This window comes from Acomys minous (genome assembly GCF_964271855.1).
Source record: "Acomys minous genome assembly, chromosome: 9".
Taxonomy (NCBI): domain Eukaryota; kingdom Metazoa; phylum Chordata; class Mammalia; order Rodentia; family Muridae; genus Acomys; species Acomys minous.
The window spans coordinates 116,371,333-116,390,041 of NC_140490.1; the positions used below are offsets into that span (position 1 = coordinate 116,371,333).

The following is an 18,709-nucleotide window of genomic DNA, read 5'->3' on the forward strand; positions in this document are numbered from 1 at the left end:
ACAGGGTGAGAGAGACAGAGGCATTATGGGGGAAAAGTTGTTAGAGCAGAGCAGAGCAGGCAGTGGGGAAAGCTGAAGCCTAACTTCTCTCCAGTGTTCACAACACACACTGTCTCACATGCACACACTGCCCTCCAACCTCATGGGGCCTCATGAAGCGTCCTTGCCTCAGAAAGCATGTCCTCCACAGCACCTCACTCTGAGGTAGTCTTCCTCTTTCTTGCTTTTACCCAGCTACCCCCTGAGTCACACCTGTTCCTACCAACATGAGGCACTCGTGTCTGCAATCTCCCATCATGCCCCACCTCAGAGCAGTACCTGTAAGTCTTCCTTTGTTGCATTTACCTGACTTTTTAAAACTACAATGCTGTCTCTGTAAGCCACATGCTCCAGGAAGGCGGAGACCATGCCTGCTTTGTCTTATTGTTGTTTTATCTTTTCTTTATTTACTTTTGACTCAGGACCAACACATAACTCAAAACCAGGATTTGTAGCTGGATTGGAAGTAGGAGGGAAAAAAACTACTCAAAGATGATGATAAGGATGAGGATGATGTTGATGGTGGTGATGATGGTGATAGGCTCAAAGAGAGTCTTAAAAAACGAGACACAGCCCAGTCAAGGGAAGAGAGTCAAGAGAGAGAGCAGGGCTGAACAGAAGACTAGTGAGGGGCCATTTCAGCCATGCAGATGTCTGAACCAAGCAGCTGCAGAAGAATTCAAGCGATGACACAGAGGCTTAGGCTGGATTCGTTCATTAGATGAGGGTTTGTAAGCACAGGCCTATGAGCTGTGAACTCCCCCGTACTCACACGAACCAGGTGGTGTGAACAACCCTCTGCAAGGACAGCCACTCCTCGTTGGGCGCTAACCAGCTGAGGCAAAGAGGATGGGGTCCTCACTGTGCCGGCAGTACAGTACCCTGTCTACCATCAGTGCATGCTTGTTAAGGGGGCCCTACGGTGGGTTTTGCTGAACAAAGGTAAGCTCGGGGAACAATAAGGAAAATGTGGTATATAGGTCATTATTAATCTTACCTTAGAGTGAAAGAGGGAGGGAGGGAGGAACAGGAGGAGACAAGCAAGGGGATAAAAATTTAGATGTAATCTGAATAAATTAATTTTAAAAAGGAAAAAATAAAAAAGGAAAAAACTATAAAACTATAGATGTACACTCTACACATTAGAAAGACCGTGGGCACCGAGGGTTAGGGTGGCAAACTGACCGTGAATGGATGTAGCCCTGGCGTGAAGTGATGCAGAGGCCACAAGGGCTGACCATCCACGGCTGGTGGCCGCCCAGCCCTGACGACTTTCCTCCTGAACGCAGCTTCACCTCAATAAGTGACGGAAAGGCAAAGACTCCAACAATTTCTAGCTTAAATTTTAAAAATAACACCGGTTTCTCGAAAAATGGAAGTTCCTGGTAACTGTGCCTCCCAATTTCCTGCAATTGTGTGAAATCTAAAGGTCGCTTTAAATATAAAGTTCACCCCCATCAAGAGCATCTGGGAGTGGATACTGTGGGTCTATTTTAACTCCTCATGTGGCAGTAGTAAGAAACACACCTCAGTGGATGGCACCAGGGAGCTGCCATCTCACGTCCCAGTGACACTCCTGTTTCCTCTCACATATGCCAGGATGGAGAAACCAAACTGAAACGCCTGCTCTCCCAGAGTCACTTGAGAAGAGCGTCCTGCTGCCAGGCTGTGATAAACCACCCTCATTTCTGTCTACACCTGACAGTTTGCAGACGGGATGGCTCTGACTGAGGGATAACAGGGATCTAAAATGTGTGTCCACCATCCCAATGTGGGTACGACAGGCTTAAATATCTGTATTAAGATTAACACTAGAGGTATCTGGGATTTGGTGGGGCTTGAACTCGCATGGGACACGCCTGCTGTCACGACCTCTCTGTGTTCGTATGGGCCTCAGCCCTGCTGTAGCTTGACAAATCTAAAGCATGAACTGGGTGTAGTTTGACTACAGGTACAAGGCCTACACAGCTGTCCAGCAGTCAGCCATCTCCCCGGAGGAAAACTTCACACCTGGAGATCAATAACTCCCCACGCCCTCAGCCCAGCCCCAAGTAACTAGTATCATTCCACTTTGTCATCTGTGCACTGGACTATTTCAAATACCTAATAAAACGGAGCACTTGCTTTCCTGTGACTGACTTGTCTCAATGTAAATAACAGTTTCCTCAAAGTTCACTATGCTGCCACATGACAGAATTCCCTTCTTTTTAACATTGTGCTATTTATTTTTTTGTTTGTGTGTGCACACACAGGCATGTGTGTGTGTAAGAGTACGCTCATCAGGGCATGCCTGTGGAGGTTAAAGGTCAATTTGTAGGAGTCAGTTCTCTTGCTCTACTGTGAAATGTCCAGACTGAACTGCAGTCATCAGGCTGGGTGGTGCACACATTTGCCTGCTAAGCCAGCTTGCCACCCGTCCTTTCTAAAGGTAGGTTTTTTGTTTTTGTTTTTGGCATGCATATGCCACATTTCCTTTGTATTTTGTTCTGTGTTCCCTGTTGTTTTAAGATAGCCAGGGGTAGAGAGTCTTACTGGGTTGCACAGGCTGGTCTTACATTCTCAAGTTCAATCCAACCCCCTGCTTTAGGCTCCCAAGCAGCTGAGAATACAGGCATGTGCCACTTGCTACATGCCATGTTTTCTTTATCCAGTCATTTCTCCGTGGGCATTCAGAGTGTTTCTGTGTCTTGGCTACTGTGGGTGGTGGAGCAAAGAGGTACTAGGATCTTAGTACAGCAGTGCATGGTACAGAAGAGCTGTGAACCTTCATATCCTAATCGCAAGTATTATTTCTGAAATTAATACCCAGAAGTGGAATTTCTTGGAGGTATGGCACTTTTAAGTATTTGGAAGCCTCTCACCATGACCACACCACTGAATGTCCCTCCTGAGTATGGTGAGCCTCCTGTTGCCCCACACCATCACCAGGACTTGTCTTTTTTAATTTTGTTTTTTAAATAACAGTAGCTATCCTGGAAAGGTGAAGTGATAACTCACTGTGGTTTTGAATTTCATTTCTCAGATGATAAACAATGTAAACAATGACTTACAAACCCGTCAGCCTTTCTGTGTCTATTTTGGAGAAACGTTTCAAGTCCCTAACCCCCTTGAAAACGTGTAGGCTCTCCCTCCATATTTGGCGATGACCCCTTACCAGATATGTGATCAGCAGACATGTTTTCCTTACTGTAAGCTGCCTCTTCAGTGCGGAGAGCTAGCTAGCTTCACAGTTTGGTGCCCTGACTAGTTGCCCTCACAGTCTCACTTGGATGAATATAAAATGATTCCTACACCTGTATGCTGAGGCAGGACCTACTGTTGCCAAACCCAGGACTTCTGAGAACACTTCTTACTGACGCCTTTCTCTTTCAGGACTATGTACCCTTCCAAAGTGCTGTTCTCTTGTGACTTCCCTCCCACCTTCTGGCCATGCCCCTCTGTCTCCTTGCCTATGACTGAACTGCCGTCAGTCACCTTTCTCGTCCCATTGCGTTCTCAGGATATATTCTTTCTCCTTGCCTCATGACAGTTTGTGTGTCCAGGCGTTCAGGAGCTATGTGACACTGCTCCTCATCTCTTGTTCCTGGACTTTTAGTTGAAACTTTGAACTTTTTTTGAAGTATCTTTAGAGTGTATTAGGAGTAAGTGCCTCAGCATACTCACAGTTGGACTACACTTTAATCTCATTGCAAATTTGATACCTTCCTCTCCCTCAGCACATACATTGCCATGAAGTCAATGTCTGCTGCTCCTCACGCTAAAATGCTTTTTGGATACAGTATCCCTGCTTGCTACATCTACCGCCACCATCACCATCATAACCACCTCCTCCACCACCGACACCATCACCACCACTAGCACCGCCACCATCACCATCATCACCACCACCACCATCACCATCATCACCACCTCCCCCATCACCACCATCACCATCATCACCACCTCCTTCATCACCACCATCACTTAGGCCCCCAAAGACCTTTATCTGGACCAGCAGATGGCTAAGAGAAGGAGCACTGGAGGCCAGACCAAGTGACTTTCCTTTTTTTACTTAGTGGCTGGCTACAAACCCTGAGTCAGTTAGGTCATTCTTTAAGAGTTGGTTTCCTCCCTATGAGCTAAATGGGACAAGGATTCACAGCTACTGTAAGAAATTAGGTGATCTCAACAAAATGTCATTCATGTGGCACAAAACACTCCCTCAAAAATACAAACACCGTGTTCTGCTTCCTGTCTGCTTTCAACTCATCTCTCATATCCATCATGCATTCACACAGTACCCAACACAGGAAGAGTCAGAGACTACCTAGATTTGAAAGTCTACTTATGTCAGACTTCGGTTAAAAATAAAATTTGAACAGCTTCACCTGACTTTTCAGTGCCCGTATTATAAAACACACTGTCTTTAGTATGATGTTAATGTCCCTTTAGACATCTAACCCCAAGTGACCTGTTCAGGTTACAGTCAACACTGTACCTAAGATGCTGTTTTCAAGCCCTGGTTGCTGCAGTGCAGCCACCCCATTGCAAGGCCTTTCCGTTTTTATTCCTAACTGATGACATCATGCTCACATCTACACAGCATCTGTTTTCACCAACGAATACTCAGTTCTTGGAAGCAGAGAATTCACTTAAGTCAGTATTGCATTCATTTGTTCATTCACCAAATATCCACGGAGACACAGGCACTGGGCTAGGCACCAAGGAAACAAAGACAAAGAGTGTGGGCATGGTCTGTACCGAGCACGCAGCTGGGTGGGGGGGGGGGGCACACCGAGTGTAACGGGAGAACTTCAACGAAGGGTGTTAGGTGTGCATGGCTCACGTTTGTCAAAATGCTGATCCCTGGGCTGACCACTGGGGAGTCTCGTGTCATTAGTTGATGATGTTTATTTTTATTATTATTATTTTCACATTTTTGTTTTATGTGTATGAGTGTTTGCTTGCACATGTCTGTGTACCACCCCAGAGGCCAGAAGAGGGCGCCAGACCTCATGGAATTAGAATAACGGATGATTGAAGGCCACTGTGTGGGTCCTGGGAACCAAGCCCTTTGTCCTCTGACAACAATAGCCAGTGTTCTTAACCATTGAGCCATCGCTCCAGTCTCAACGGTGCACTATAAAACTCTGGCATACTATGTGAAGCAAGGACTCCAAAGCTCTTGGACAAAGTTGTACACAGATGTCTATGTAAGATATGCCATGTGAGACAAACATGGCGGCCTGCACCTCGGCTTGTTCTTGAATCTGCTCAGGAGCATCCTGTCCCTTAGGTGGCCCATCCTATTGGAATTCAAGGGCGTGTTCTCATTAGTCTTTCTTATGATCCGTTTAGGTCTAGAAAAAGGAACTGTTCCTGCGAAATTTGCTAAGTCCAGAAAGACACGCCCTACAGGTGGACACTCGCCTGTCTGCAACATGTGGACCTATGCAAACTACATCCTATTCCTAAGCGTGACCACAAATCTTCTGGAGCAGGCGTCGAGGGGCCGGGTGCGGGGGTAGGGGGTAGGGGGTGGGGGTGGGTAGTTCTATCAACACACCATGAGCCGTGCTGGCTTTGTTCCTCATTTTGACCAATAGAACATGTCAGAGGTGATACTTTTTCTTATTCTAGAACTGATGTCTTCTTCCCTTGAGTGAAGCTGCCACACTGCCACGCTGTAAGGAAGATATTCTAGCTCTCCGAAACACACTGAGGATCTTCATCAATAAGTAAAAAAGTGAGATTTATCAACAACCAATATCCACCTTGGACCACATACCCATCTTAGCCCGTGCCTAGTACACGTGAGTGCTACCAACCCACAGAAGCGTTAGAGCCACCGCTGTTGCAGTAAGCCACAAGATTTCAGGCGCTTTGCTACGCAGCAACAGGTAACTGACATAAAGACTATGCCAAGACATGCAAGATTTTATTCTGAGAACTCTCAGGAGGGACCCAATTAGACTCCTGTGCTAGAGAGCTGACCTGGGCAGCAGCGTGGAGAATAGCCTGGTGTGGCACAATATAGACGTGACAGGATGTATTAGACTATGACAGCAAGGAAAAAAAATCCAGGTCTGATCTAAGAGTCACACAGGCAGACACGCACAGGAGGCCGAATACAGACAGGGTCAGGAGAATAAAGTAGGAAATTAAGTAAGAGCCACTTAGATGGTTCTGGGCTAGGTAAACAAATGAATGACGGAGCCATTCACTAAGAGAGTGATCATGTGAGGAAGAGAAGGGTTGAAGTAATCATGGAGCAGCCCAACAATAAATCTTGAAAAATTAAGTTAGTATAACTACTCTGGGTGGGGCGGCAAGTGTTCTGACCCGTGGGGTCATCTTGACATGGTTAAGTATCGTGTTGTGAGGGCTTCCAAGGAAGGTCAAGTTGTGATGGTGTGAACACATGCTGCTATTTCCTCAGATTAGAAGAGATACAGGTGAAGAACTGATACAGTCTGAATGCTGACAGATCTGCATGGCCCTTAGCCTGTAACTCTTGGAACATGATGACAGTGCCCAGTGCCCCTCAGCAAAGCCACCGCCACTGGTAATGCATCCATAGGGTACAGATACATTCTCTCTCTCTCTCTCTCTCTCTCTCTCTCTCTCTCTCTCTCTCTCTTCCTCTCTCTCCCCCCTCCCTCCCTTCCCCTTTCCTACCTCTCCCACCCCCATTACCCCCACCCCCACCCCGTCTCCTCTCACTGTGCCCTGTGTGTTCTTTATATGCCTCCCACCAAGTAGAGCGGGAAGCAGCTTCTTAATCCTAGAAGGGACGGGGCTTCCAGGCGACAAAACACTTGAGATTACACCCAGGCTGCACATCTCTTCAAGTGGGCGCACACTATGATTTACCCATGTAACAGATCACGCAAACAACCAACATTAATACGCACGTGTAATCATCGATTTACCTTTGATGTTGATTAAAATAGCAAGTAAATGGCTGGGAACCGATCTCATCTTTCCAGTACTGTTGCCAGCTCATGACACTTTCCAAGTTCTTCTGGTCCTCTCGCTTACAGGGCGGGATATAGGAGCACTAACCGAACAGAACACAGAGAGCAAACCTATTATTCTACAGAATATTCAAAGAGAGTCCTTCTATTTCTCAGACACTTCGTTTTATTCTAGTTCACGGCTCAGGTCTGATGAAGGCAGACAAAAGTGGTGTCATCACCTGGGTTAGCCTGGGCTGCCCATCCCTTGGCCACAGATGGGCCAGTGGCACTAGTGTGGACCACCCTTAACCCATCAGTTTGATCTCAAGACAGGAAAAGACTCTCAACGGCACCCAAGACAACATGCTCATGAGCAAATGAGCATCTGTCTGAAAAGTGGCTGGAGCACCTTGGCTAGGACTGTCCATGGGGACCCATAGTCATTTTTTTCTACCGAGATGGGCATTTTGCAGATAACAAATCTAATTTTGACATAATCTTTAGATATAACCAAATCGACACCACTTAACTATATTTGAAATTTCCAATTTGGCACAATGGCAAAAAAAAAAAAAAAAAAAAAAAAAAGTCCAGTAAGAAAAGTATCTTCAGTCATTAAGAACTAAGGGCACTTTTATAAACGATGAGTTACTAGGGTACAGCAAATTAAAAACGTAATGCACCTTGTCTTTGTAGGCCAGTGATCTCTAGGGATCCATCTGCCCCCACATCCCATCCCACTAGCACTGGGATTGAAAAGGTGTACCGCCAGGTCCAGAATTTCACACAGGTTCTGGAGATCCACACTCAAGGCCTCACGCTTGCAAGGTGGGTACTTTGCTGACTGAACCATCTTCCCAGACCTCCCTGTTGCCTTTGTCTTTCCAGGAGGGGGATCTTTCCTATGTAGCTCTGGTTGGCATGGCACTTATTCCACAGCTTGGGCTGGCAGTGAAGTCAGGGCCAGCCTCTGAGTGCTAGGATTATAGGCATGCGCTGTCAACCCCGGCCTGACTGTTTCGTTTGCAGCATGCGGTTTCCCGGTACTTTCTTTTGCATTGCTTTCTGTTAAGATCGAGAACTTTGCCCGCGATGTGCACAGCTCCCCAGGATCCTGGGAGACAGCCAAATAGAAGCCTTGCTCCTTAAATCGGCCACATGATGTCACATTTGTCCGTCCAGCCCAGGCTGCTTACCTTCTGTTAGCTATCGGTCCTGCGTCACCTTTGTTCTCTAGAGTCACCCATCTGTAGGAGCCTTCTTAGTCTTAGTCCACATCAAATGTCCCTCCTTGTGTTGGCCCGGGAGCCACACCCACGAACTCACAGCTAGAATCCCACAGTAGCACCCTTGTCTGCTTACCCCAGGCTCCCTGTCTGGCTGGTGAGTTGAGAGCAAATGCTGTTGGGTTTTTCCCTGCACATTCACCCTGGGCTTTCTACACCGCGGACTGAATGAGTCTATAACATACAGTGTTATTCAAGATAATGAAGCTACTTTTCTAAGTTAAATGTTTTACATTATATGTATGCAAGCAAATTTCAAATTGTAGGAAATGTCATTATTCCCCACCATACATACATTTATGCTACATAAATAGGATTTTAATGATTGAAAAGCTGAATACTAATCCCACGTACACCCAGCTTCCCCTCTATCACTAAGGAACAGTACAGCTTTGTGGAAGACTCTGGATTCTGTGTTTTTTCTAAAGCTGCAGTTGGGCTTAGGAGCCACAGGTGCCAGTACGTGGAGCTCCGGTCTTACGGTTTATTTGGCGTTTGGGCTGAGCTAAATTACCTTTTCCTGGGCTTCCTTTCCGCGCCACTGGTCTGTACAACCTCCAAAATAATTTTTAGCTCCTGCTTCTGACTCTACTGTTGGAGGCACATCAAGAAACAAGCCAGCCAGGAACTGACTACAGGCACTGTCACAGCACCCCCCCCCCACCCCGCCAAGCGATCCTGCCACTGAAGAGATGGTGGGAAACTTTGATTGAGCCACCATTGCTGCTGGCAAAGAGGACCAGAGTGGCAGGTCCTTTACATTAATTAGCCAATATTTGCAAGAAGACCATGATCTTCCTACTGCTTACTTGATAAAGCATGGTAGATTAACACACCTTCTTTCTACTCCTGGTCATGAGATTAGGGGCCAATTTACTGTGCTGTGCTCTTTCAAGGAAGGAGAAAATTCCAGTCGTGGAGGTAGAATCCGTGAGGTGCGAACATCTAAGACTCATCAGGACGCTGTCAACATGGATGTCGCTGACACAAGAGGCACACTAAACATTTCAGGAGACAGCCAAGTGCAGCCAAAACATACTCAAGATGTTCATAACTCAGTTTGAATTCTTTGCTATTCAGTTTTTGGAGTGAGGTTGGTTTGAAAGACACAACCTCTCCTCCAGATGGCAACTATGGGATTTGGTCAAGGGACCCTCACCCATGTGTCTGGAATCATCAGCGGGAACCGTTCACCAGGGTTTATATTAGGCGAGCTGTGACTTCACCCGGGATGGATTCTGGGCACAAGCTACTTTCTTTTCATATCAGGAAAAGTGACCATGAGATTCTTTTCCCACAGGCTCAGTTCTTCCAGCAACATGGAAAAGTCAGTATCGTCATGAAAGGAAGGAAAACGTTTAAAAGGCTAAACTTGGGTTCTTAAAAATCACTAGAGTTTTTCATCTTCTCAAATCTTGACTGCCTCGGTTACTTATCTCTAGATGTTGTTGTGAAGCCCTTCCCAGATCTTCCCTAGAGGCTTTCTCAGTTCTACGTGGAAGGTCATCACAGATGAACAGAATTTTAACCCCCGTTAAAAAGCAGTGTTCTCGGAGAGGATTCAGGAAAAGCTGCCCCCCCCCAAACTCCCTTCTCTCTCAACCACTCTGGCCAGAAGCTTTCCTCAAAGCCTCAGCGCTCTGACCTGAACTTCTCTTTGGGGAAAGGCCATAAGTACAAACGCAAAGCTTAGCATCACCATCACCGCGGGCTGTGCTACTGGAGCTGGTTAACCCAAACGAGCAAGCACTGTGATCTCATATCCAGTAAACAGAAGGGGTAACTGAAAGCCAGTGAAATGGCTCAGCAGATACAAGAGCTTGCTGTGAAGCCTGGTGACCTGAGTTCGATGCCCACAACCCCCTAAAGGTAGAACGAGAGAGAGAGAGAGAGAGAGAGAGAGAGAGAGAGAGAGAGAGAGAGAGAGAGAGAAAGAGAGAGAGCGCTAGAGAGAGAGAGGGAAAAAAAACCTTGGAAACATTGTCCTCTGACCACAAGCAGGACACAGCACGTGCATGTCGGCGCCTTCTCCCACCCAACCCCCGACATACACAAGGTTTTACAATTTAAAAAGAACAGGAAAGTGAGGTGGACAGGTCTTGTTCGAGGTCACAATGGTAAATGGGGCCTTTTGAGTGCAAACGGCAGAGGAATTTTTTGCTGTTGTTTTTGTTCTATTTTGTTTTGCCGGCGGGGGTGGGGGTAGGGGGGGGTGTTTTGTTTTTGAGACCAGGCCTCACTCTGGATTGGAACTTCCTAAGTAGCGATGACTGGCGTCCCACTTACTATGGCATTTGAAGGTATTGTGGGGCTAGGGAGGCAGAAGCAGGAGTGGACAGGTAGGAACAAGAAGGAAGAGTGGGGGCGGGGCAGGGCGGGATGAATACGCTGAGGATGGGCCAGGGTAGAAAACAGTTGCAGCTTCCCCGTTTCCCCTCTTATGGAGTAAGGGGATGTCCTGTTTCTTGCGGCCTCTCTTGGAAAACCAATGTTGCATCTCTGGAATTAGTGTACTCCACCCAAGGACTGGCGGGGAGGCCGTTCGCTACAACTGTTGGCTACCCTGGTGCATCCTCAGAGAAACACAATCCTAAGTCTTCCTCCTGCCCCATCTGGCTCAGGGTCGGTTTGCTGGTGGCTATAATTTCACTTAGGTGAGCGGTTAGATACGATGCGTTTGGTCTCAGTGAGTACTCCCCTAGAGAAACATCTTCCTGTGGATGCCGACCTGTTTGGGTTTTCACTTGCAAAGGCTCCCGATTTGTAATCTCCTTATCACCCAAGTCATCTGGATCCTTGCTTGGATCCTCTCTTTAAAAAGGTAGAAAACTCCACTCCATGGAGGGGAAGAGAGGGAGCAACAGAAGTTCCCAGAGGTGGTGACGGTGTCCCCAGAAAGTGTAGAGAAAACAGGTGTCACCAGGAAAAGAGTCCGAGATGAACGGAACCCAGCTCAGCCAGGAGATCTCGAGTATGTAGTGATGACGTGGCCGTGTGCAGAACAGACGGGGGGGGGGGGGGGTCTTTTCCCCAGGACAAGTTTGTAACCCTCACACGCCTCAAAACAAGCTCGGTTTTGGTGAGACAGTGATTCTTCCAGCGGATGGGTCAGCGGTCAAGAGGAATCTTTCTGTCACCCTGTGTGACTCGGAGGGCAGTGGTCTGCCGGTATGTTGAAAGAGAACCTATGCTGAGGTTATTTGTTAAACAAAACAAAACAAAATAAAAAACAGTGTTTGCTTCTCTTAGCTTATTTCTTATCCCAGCTATCAAACAAATAACTGAGTTTTGTTTTTTTTTTCCCGAGACAGGGTCTCTCTGTGTAGCCTTGGCTGTCCTGGACTCGCTTTGTAGACCAGGCTGGCCTCGAACTCACAGTGATCCGCCTGCCTCTGCCTCCCGAGTGCTGGGATTAAAGGTGTGCGCCACCACGCCTGGCAACTGAGACTCTTTAATACAAGGCTTCACAACACAATGGGAGCAGTTTAAGTCTGCTTTTAACTCTCTATGCTATTTTGCCTTACTCCCAGCAAACATTCCAGCAATACTTGCACTTTGGAGCTTTCCTCGGCTACAGCTCCTTACTCTTGATCTTCCTTGGACCTCTACCCATGGCTCAATCCCCTACTTTCTCTCTATCTCCTCCTCCCCTGGCTGGCAGGAAGTCCAGCCCTATTTTCTCCTCTGCTCATTGATTGGCTATAAGCTAGCTGCTTTATTGACATATCAGGGGGACAGTTGGGGAGCAGAATTTTCACAACTTTTAGACAATAAATTCTCAGAACAAAGCTTGCAACCAACCAGACATGGCAGATGTGTATTGTATCATGCGGTGTCCAGTGTTGGGAAAATCCACTAACGACTGATCCCACCCAGTGACCTGCATTGCACCTTCCAGCACTACGAAAGCAGCTGGCAGGGAAGAAGTTCCCAGATCAAGTCCAGCCTGAATTGTTCTGTGTCCTGCAACAGAAGGTGTTACGGCTGCCATCACTCTTACGCATACTGTACTTGAAGAGGAGCAACACGGGATGATGAATCAAAAGCATGCAAGCAAGGGAGGAAGAAGTCAAAGCATCCCCATCTGCAGGAGGCACTGACCTGTGGTTCAGAGAACCCAAAGGCTACACCAGAGAATGCTGACATCTGCTCACTGCACCCAAAGAAGAGGAGAACTAAGATCCTTATCTCTCACCTTGCACAAAGAAGTAAATAAATAAACAAATAACTAAGGACCGAAGACATGAATGTAAGATCTGAAAGCTTGGAAGTACTGGAAGAAAGCAGAGGTAAAACACTCCAGGTACAGGCAGGAGGCAGGACTTTACACAGAGGCCCCCAAGAGCCTGGCAAACAACCCAGACAGGTGACAGAGGCGATGACACGACAGTAAAAGGACCTTCACAGCAGAGGAAGCAATCGCCAAACTCAAGAGAGAGTGTGCAGAATGGGGGAAATACTATCCTGCTGTGTGCCCAGCACGCGATTAATATCTGAAATATAAAGAACTAGAAATGTTGAACACCAAAGACCAAACTCCTGAACCAAAAACTGGGCTAGTGAACTCAACGGACAGATCTCAAAAGAAAAAAATAAAAAATAAAAACCTACCAATAAATATTTCAAGTTGCTTTGGGATTACAAGTCACCCCAGTCAGAACAGCTATCATCAAGAACACAAACAAATGCTGGCAGGGATGTGGGGGAAGGGAAGAGGGCTCCGACAGGGCTTCCTCACTGCTGGTGGAGATGCAAAGTGCTGCAGCCACTACGTATGTCAGGGCGACGGTTTCTCAAAATGGTGCCAAGTAGGGTCAGTGCGATGGCTCAGCGGTGACGGTGCTTACTGTGCAAGTGAGTTGACTCTTTGACCTCCGGAACCCACAAAAAGGTGGAAAGAAATAAGTGACCTCACAAACGTGTCCTCTGTCCTCCACAGTCACTGTGACATGCACATCCCCAGATAAATAAATAAATAAATAAATAAATAAATGCCCACTTGAGATAGAACCACTATATGACGCAGCTGTACAACTCCCGGGTATGCACCTAAGTTAACACGCCTCATAGACGCTTATTCATTGTCACATTATTCATGATATTCACGACAGAAGGCAAGCTTAGCCGTCCATCAAAAGACGGATGATTGTAGTACATACAAATAACAGAATTTTACTCATCTATTTGCAGGAAGACGGTTGGAACTGAAGAGCTCTATGTTAAGTAAAATAAGCCAAACTGATAAAGATGAATACCATACCTTATTTTCTTATCTGTAACTCTAGAGGGGTGTGTGTTTTGTGGGTCATGAAAATAGAAAAGGGACAGCAGAAGGGGTTGTAAAGGTCTTAAGGGCGAGGGGGGGGCGGAGAGGGAGAACATACGATGTGAAATTAAAGCATGAGACTACTTGGGGTGGGACCCCATTGGGTTGTGAGGGAGATGGAGAACGGCAGTGCAGAAGGGACGGATAAGAACAGAATGGCACGTATATATAGAAATGCCACAGTGAAACCTATCACTTTGCTAACTCGGAAAGCAAACTTTTCATAAGACGCAAAACAAAAGTCTGGGGTGAAATGAAGCATGTTACAAATATATTTGTTTAATGTCCATCTTTATTTTTAGGTTTTGGTTTTATGCAGCATAGGCTGGCCTCTCTCTCTCTCTCTCTCTCTCTCTCTCTCTCTCTCTCTCTCTCTCTCTCTCTCCTCCCCCCCCCCGTGTGTGTGTGTGTGTGTGTGTGTGTGTGTGTGTGTGTGTGTGTGTGTGTGTGTAGCTGAGGATGAACTCTGATCCCCAAGCTTCTGTATTTCCAGTGCTGGGGTTATAAGCACACACTACACACCAGGCGCTAATGCCTGTGGCTCAGACAAGGGGGTTGGTTTTCACATTCATGAACAAAGCTGACAGGCTGAGTGAGCTATTATGGAAAGCACGACATAAAGGTTCCCGGTGAATTTATTTAAAAAAAAAAAAAAAAGACATAATCATCACCTTTGACACAGAATGTTTGATTGCGCACTTATTCCTTATTTTTCATTGTCCTATTTTAGGGTTTAACCAAGGTTTATAATAGCATTTTTTTCAGCCTACCACAAAGAACCTGAACTTTAATAGAACCTTGCTCATGCAGGCTCTTTGTCAGTCTTGGGGAGGGCATTTCAATCCTACAGGTGGAGTAGGAAGAATTCAGTTTCTTCTTTCACTGAGTCATTTTAAAAATTATTGCATAAAACATAAGAGTCTGTTTGACCAAATATCAGGGACTGTGTTCTATGTGGAACACTTTAGAAAAAGAAGGAGAGAAAAAGCATGTTTTCTCGGTAGTTTCCATCATGACTTCACTTGACTAGCACTGAAAGACAATACTAGGATGAAGTATCTTTCCAAATAAATTTGGCTAGTAAACAAGTTATTAACACATTATCTCATTTTTTAAAAAATGCATTGATGCTTAATTACTTTTCTCTTGCTGTAAAGAGACACCAGGACAAAGGCAGCTTATAAAAGAAAGCACCTCATCGGAGCTTGCTTACAGTTTCAGACCGCATAACCATCATGGTGGAGAGCAAGGCAGCAGGCAGGCAGATATAACACTGCAACAGCAAGCAGGAGGCGGAGCAACCCTGAGGCCCACCCCCAGAGACACACCTCTCCCAACAAGGCCACACCTCCTGATCCCTCCCAAATAGCTCCACCACCTGGGGGCTAAGCATTCAAACACATGAGCCTATAATGGCTATGCTTACTCAAGCTAGCTGACACATCTACTCTGATTTGTGTAAATCTGTGTGAAATTGCCAAGGCACGTGAAGGTCAGAGGACGACCTGCTAGAGTTGGTTTTCTCCTTCCACCACGGGGTCCTGAGGATCAAACTCATCTTGTCAGACTTGAAAGTCCAACCCACGGAGGCATCTTGTCGGCCCTCCAATTTGTAAGTTTACTACTGGTCATGTCAGTGACATAATCAGAAGCATCTGTGGACTTGAGTCATTTGTAAACTCCACAGTGTTTCCGAAGCTGTGTGCATGCACGTGTGAACATAGCTTCACTGAAGAACCACAAACAAAATTATACATCAGCTAAAAAACAAAACAAAACAAAACAAAAAAATCCCTTTGGATTCATGTCATCAAGGTTGACTGGGAATTTTCTGGTCAGAAAATGGGTTGGGAAGGTGACATTCCAAGAAGAAATACAATGTGCCAAGACTGCGAATGGACATTCCAGAAAGAGTGAGTCACCTAATGGGCTTGAAGGAGTCGGGCATGGGAGATGGAACTGGAAAATGCCCACACCTTCCTGGTATCCACTAAGGAGCTCTGGCGAAGAGTTCTCACTCCTGCGCAGAGAAGATTTCCACTCACCCACCAAGGACGCCAAGACTACAGTTGCTTCTCGGGAATTTGGAATAAACACTACCCACTTAACTTTTAGATTCGTGCAAACTGCTGGTTATTAAAATTCCGGAACGTTCAGAATGACATCCCATCTTCAAGAGAAAATAGTTCAGTTAGTCTAAGACGTAGAAAATAAAAACACCCTATCTTTGCTAAAAATAGACACTGAATCTAAATAGTAGCCAGGCCAAAACGAGAGACTTTTATCTGGATGATGTTCAATAGGTTTTATTTATAATGATCATGCTAGGACAATCAGAAGCTTACGGTTATGGGTTTCAGTCCTCAGGGAAGGCACAGGGTATGACTCAGTGGCAGAGAGTGTGAGCTCAGCATGCACAGGTCCTCGGTCCAAATCCTAGAATAAACTCCTCTGGGATATGGCCAATATTCTTATAACCATATTTAACAGGGAAAAGAAATACAACACTTGCAATGCTCATGCACACACTCAGACAGCCTCACCAGGGGCACAGGGCATTGCACCGGGTACTACAAGGTACATAGTTCAGTGCATCGGGGTGTGGACGCACAGTCCATCAAAGCATCGTGACTGCCACTTCTTCATGAAGGCGAGCAGCAAGCCCTGGGTTCCTCGATCAGTCCCCTAGTGTGAGGATAGGCAGCAACAGTGAAAATGTTGTGCTCCTATCTGTGGCAGGCTGCATGCTCTCTATATATTCCATCTCATCCACACATTTGCAGTGTGCAGCTGGTACTCCTCTGCTGAAAGGCAAAGGGGGTGTCTGTCTTTTTGTCTCCTCTTTCCTGGACTGTAGATGAGACGCCGATCGCAACAGACGTGGTAAGGTGTGACTTTCGTGGTCGCAGAGTTTCTGCCTGCACCGTGTCAGAACACTTGCCCTTGATACCACAATACGGTTCTGGACAGAAACCCAAGTTGACACAGCACAGTGACCACACGGCAAGGTCTGTTGTGTGGAGGAGCAGCAGTCAACACTGAGACAGCACCTGCCTGATGGATGAGTAAACGAGACCTTTGAAGGCTCCAACATCCATGCTTTCTCTCCATCAAGAACCCCCAGACACCCTGGGGTCTTGTCACCATTCTCTTGTGTGCTGCCTGATTTCCTGACCCACAGATTTTGTGAACACGGTAAAGCCAATTTGATCTTCAAAGATCTCTGACAATAGCTCATGAATTAGAGGGCTTCCCAAGGGCAAATCAGGTGGCCAGACTTCTAAGATTTTCTTTGAGATATATATCTGCTTTTCACACACACACACACACACACACACACACACACACACACAGACACACACATACACACACACAGACACACACACACACACAGACACACACACACACACACACACACACACACCTCATATAATCCCAGACTGAGAACTCCTTGAATGAATCTGTGTGGAGTGCTTATTGCTGAGGAAAGACCCTGTGGCAGAACCTCAAGTAGCACCAACTGAACCTACTCTTACCCTCCAAAGAAACATGCGGGTGTTGACTAGACTACAGCACAGCAGGCAATGGCAGCTGCTTGGGGCACCACTGGACGCAGGTTCTGTGCTAGCCTCAACGCTGGGCGCTTTACCAACGACTACACTCAGAAAGGGAGTTCACAAAGTGAATGAGGGTAGTGTGAGTTTGTGTCACCACAAGCCCAAGAATCCATACATTTTTTCTGTGTGCTTCTTTACATCTTGAAAACGTGGTTGTGCCCCACGTACAGATGTACAGGAGAGAAGTCGCAGCCCATGGCTTCCCTAAGTTGCCCTTTGATCTCCGTATCCACAGAGAATAGGACAATATGGTGGACACTCCTTCCCTGGTGGGTAACTACAGGGGTGAGTGGATATCCCCATGGCACCTGTATTCAGCTTGTCTATTTGGTTTTTGAAGAAGACACAGTTTGGAAAACCACTGTGCTGTTAAATCAATGTAGGATGACTCCACTTTCACCCACTGTTTCAGACACAGTCTGCATGAGCAAGCCAGCTCACCTCTGACTATCCTATGGCTGTTTGCCAGGCCAATACTCTTCTGTCCACCTTCGCGGACCAAGAGCCCACAGAAATGGAGGAGATTGTAATGCCCTGCTCAAGACCGCATGAGCTCTGTTATGCTCTACAGGAAGCTCGGTGTCCTCAGCCCCACACAACCCGATACAGCTCTGTGCAATCATGGTGCTGCGCTGTCTGGGCCCGGAAAGCAGTACCACGCATCCCAGATTCCTGAGTGCTACTGTCTCGAGAGGGTAGAGCTCCGGGGACCTGTCACATCGGTGAGGAGCTGAGTTCTACCGGTTTACACAGTTTCTGGTTATTTCTCTGAAATGAAAGCTAACATGCTATGTTGTTCCCTCTACAAAATAGGCACGTCATTCATTACATGAGTGATGAACATGTGTCAACATTTTGTGTTGCTACTCTGACCTGTTTACTGAGGACCCCATAACCCTGCCATCCTTAGTGGCAACTGAACCTCCAACAGTGCAGAAGAGGTCAGTGCCAGAAGCATACACAGGCCCCAGAGGTGAGAGTCCTGGCAGTATGGCTTGAGCGACCAGACTTTCTTTGGCAAATGAGCATTCCCCTTTGAGAAACCACTGCTTTGCCAATGGGACTCAGGGAGGCTAACAAGCTTCACTATGGGCCACCAGGATACCAGGCCACCCACTGCAAAGTTGGCTGCTTACTGATACAAAAGAAAATTGAGAATTACTAGATTAAAGCAGGAGTCTCAAGCAGGTAAGTTTCAAAGCCAAATGGCTCTGCCTCCCAGTGCACATTCTCTTTGTACTCCTACTTTGCTCAGCTAACACACACACACACACACACACCTACACACACACATATACACACCTTCACACACGCATACACACACACATACACATATACACACGCACACACACATACACACACACACACATCTTTTTTTCTGGTAAAGATTTAAATTTATGTGAGCACTCTAAGTCAAACCTAATATCCTCTTGCATTTTTTTCAGCTGAAGCTACACCCCTGTTATTTATCAAAAAATAATGTACATTGGTAGCTAAGTGGAT

General features: G+C 46.5%; 1 protein-coding gene across 1 annotated transcript in view; it reads right to left on the minus strand.

Moving 5' to 3' along the window:
* KCNMB4 (potassium calcium-activated channel subfamily M regulatory beta subunit 4) overlaps nucleotides 1–18,709 on the minus strand; it is a 55,046-nt gene that overhangs the window by 23,786 nt on the left and 12,551 nt on the right. Inside the window, exon 2 of the mRNA XM_084795374.1 lies at nucleotides 6,951–7,078. Coding sequence (XP_084651500.1) covers nucleotides 6,951–7,078 — 128 coding nt within the window. The remainder of the gene's footprint in view (nucleotides 1–6,950; nucleotides 7,079–18,709) is intronic.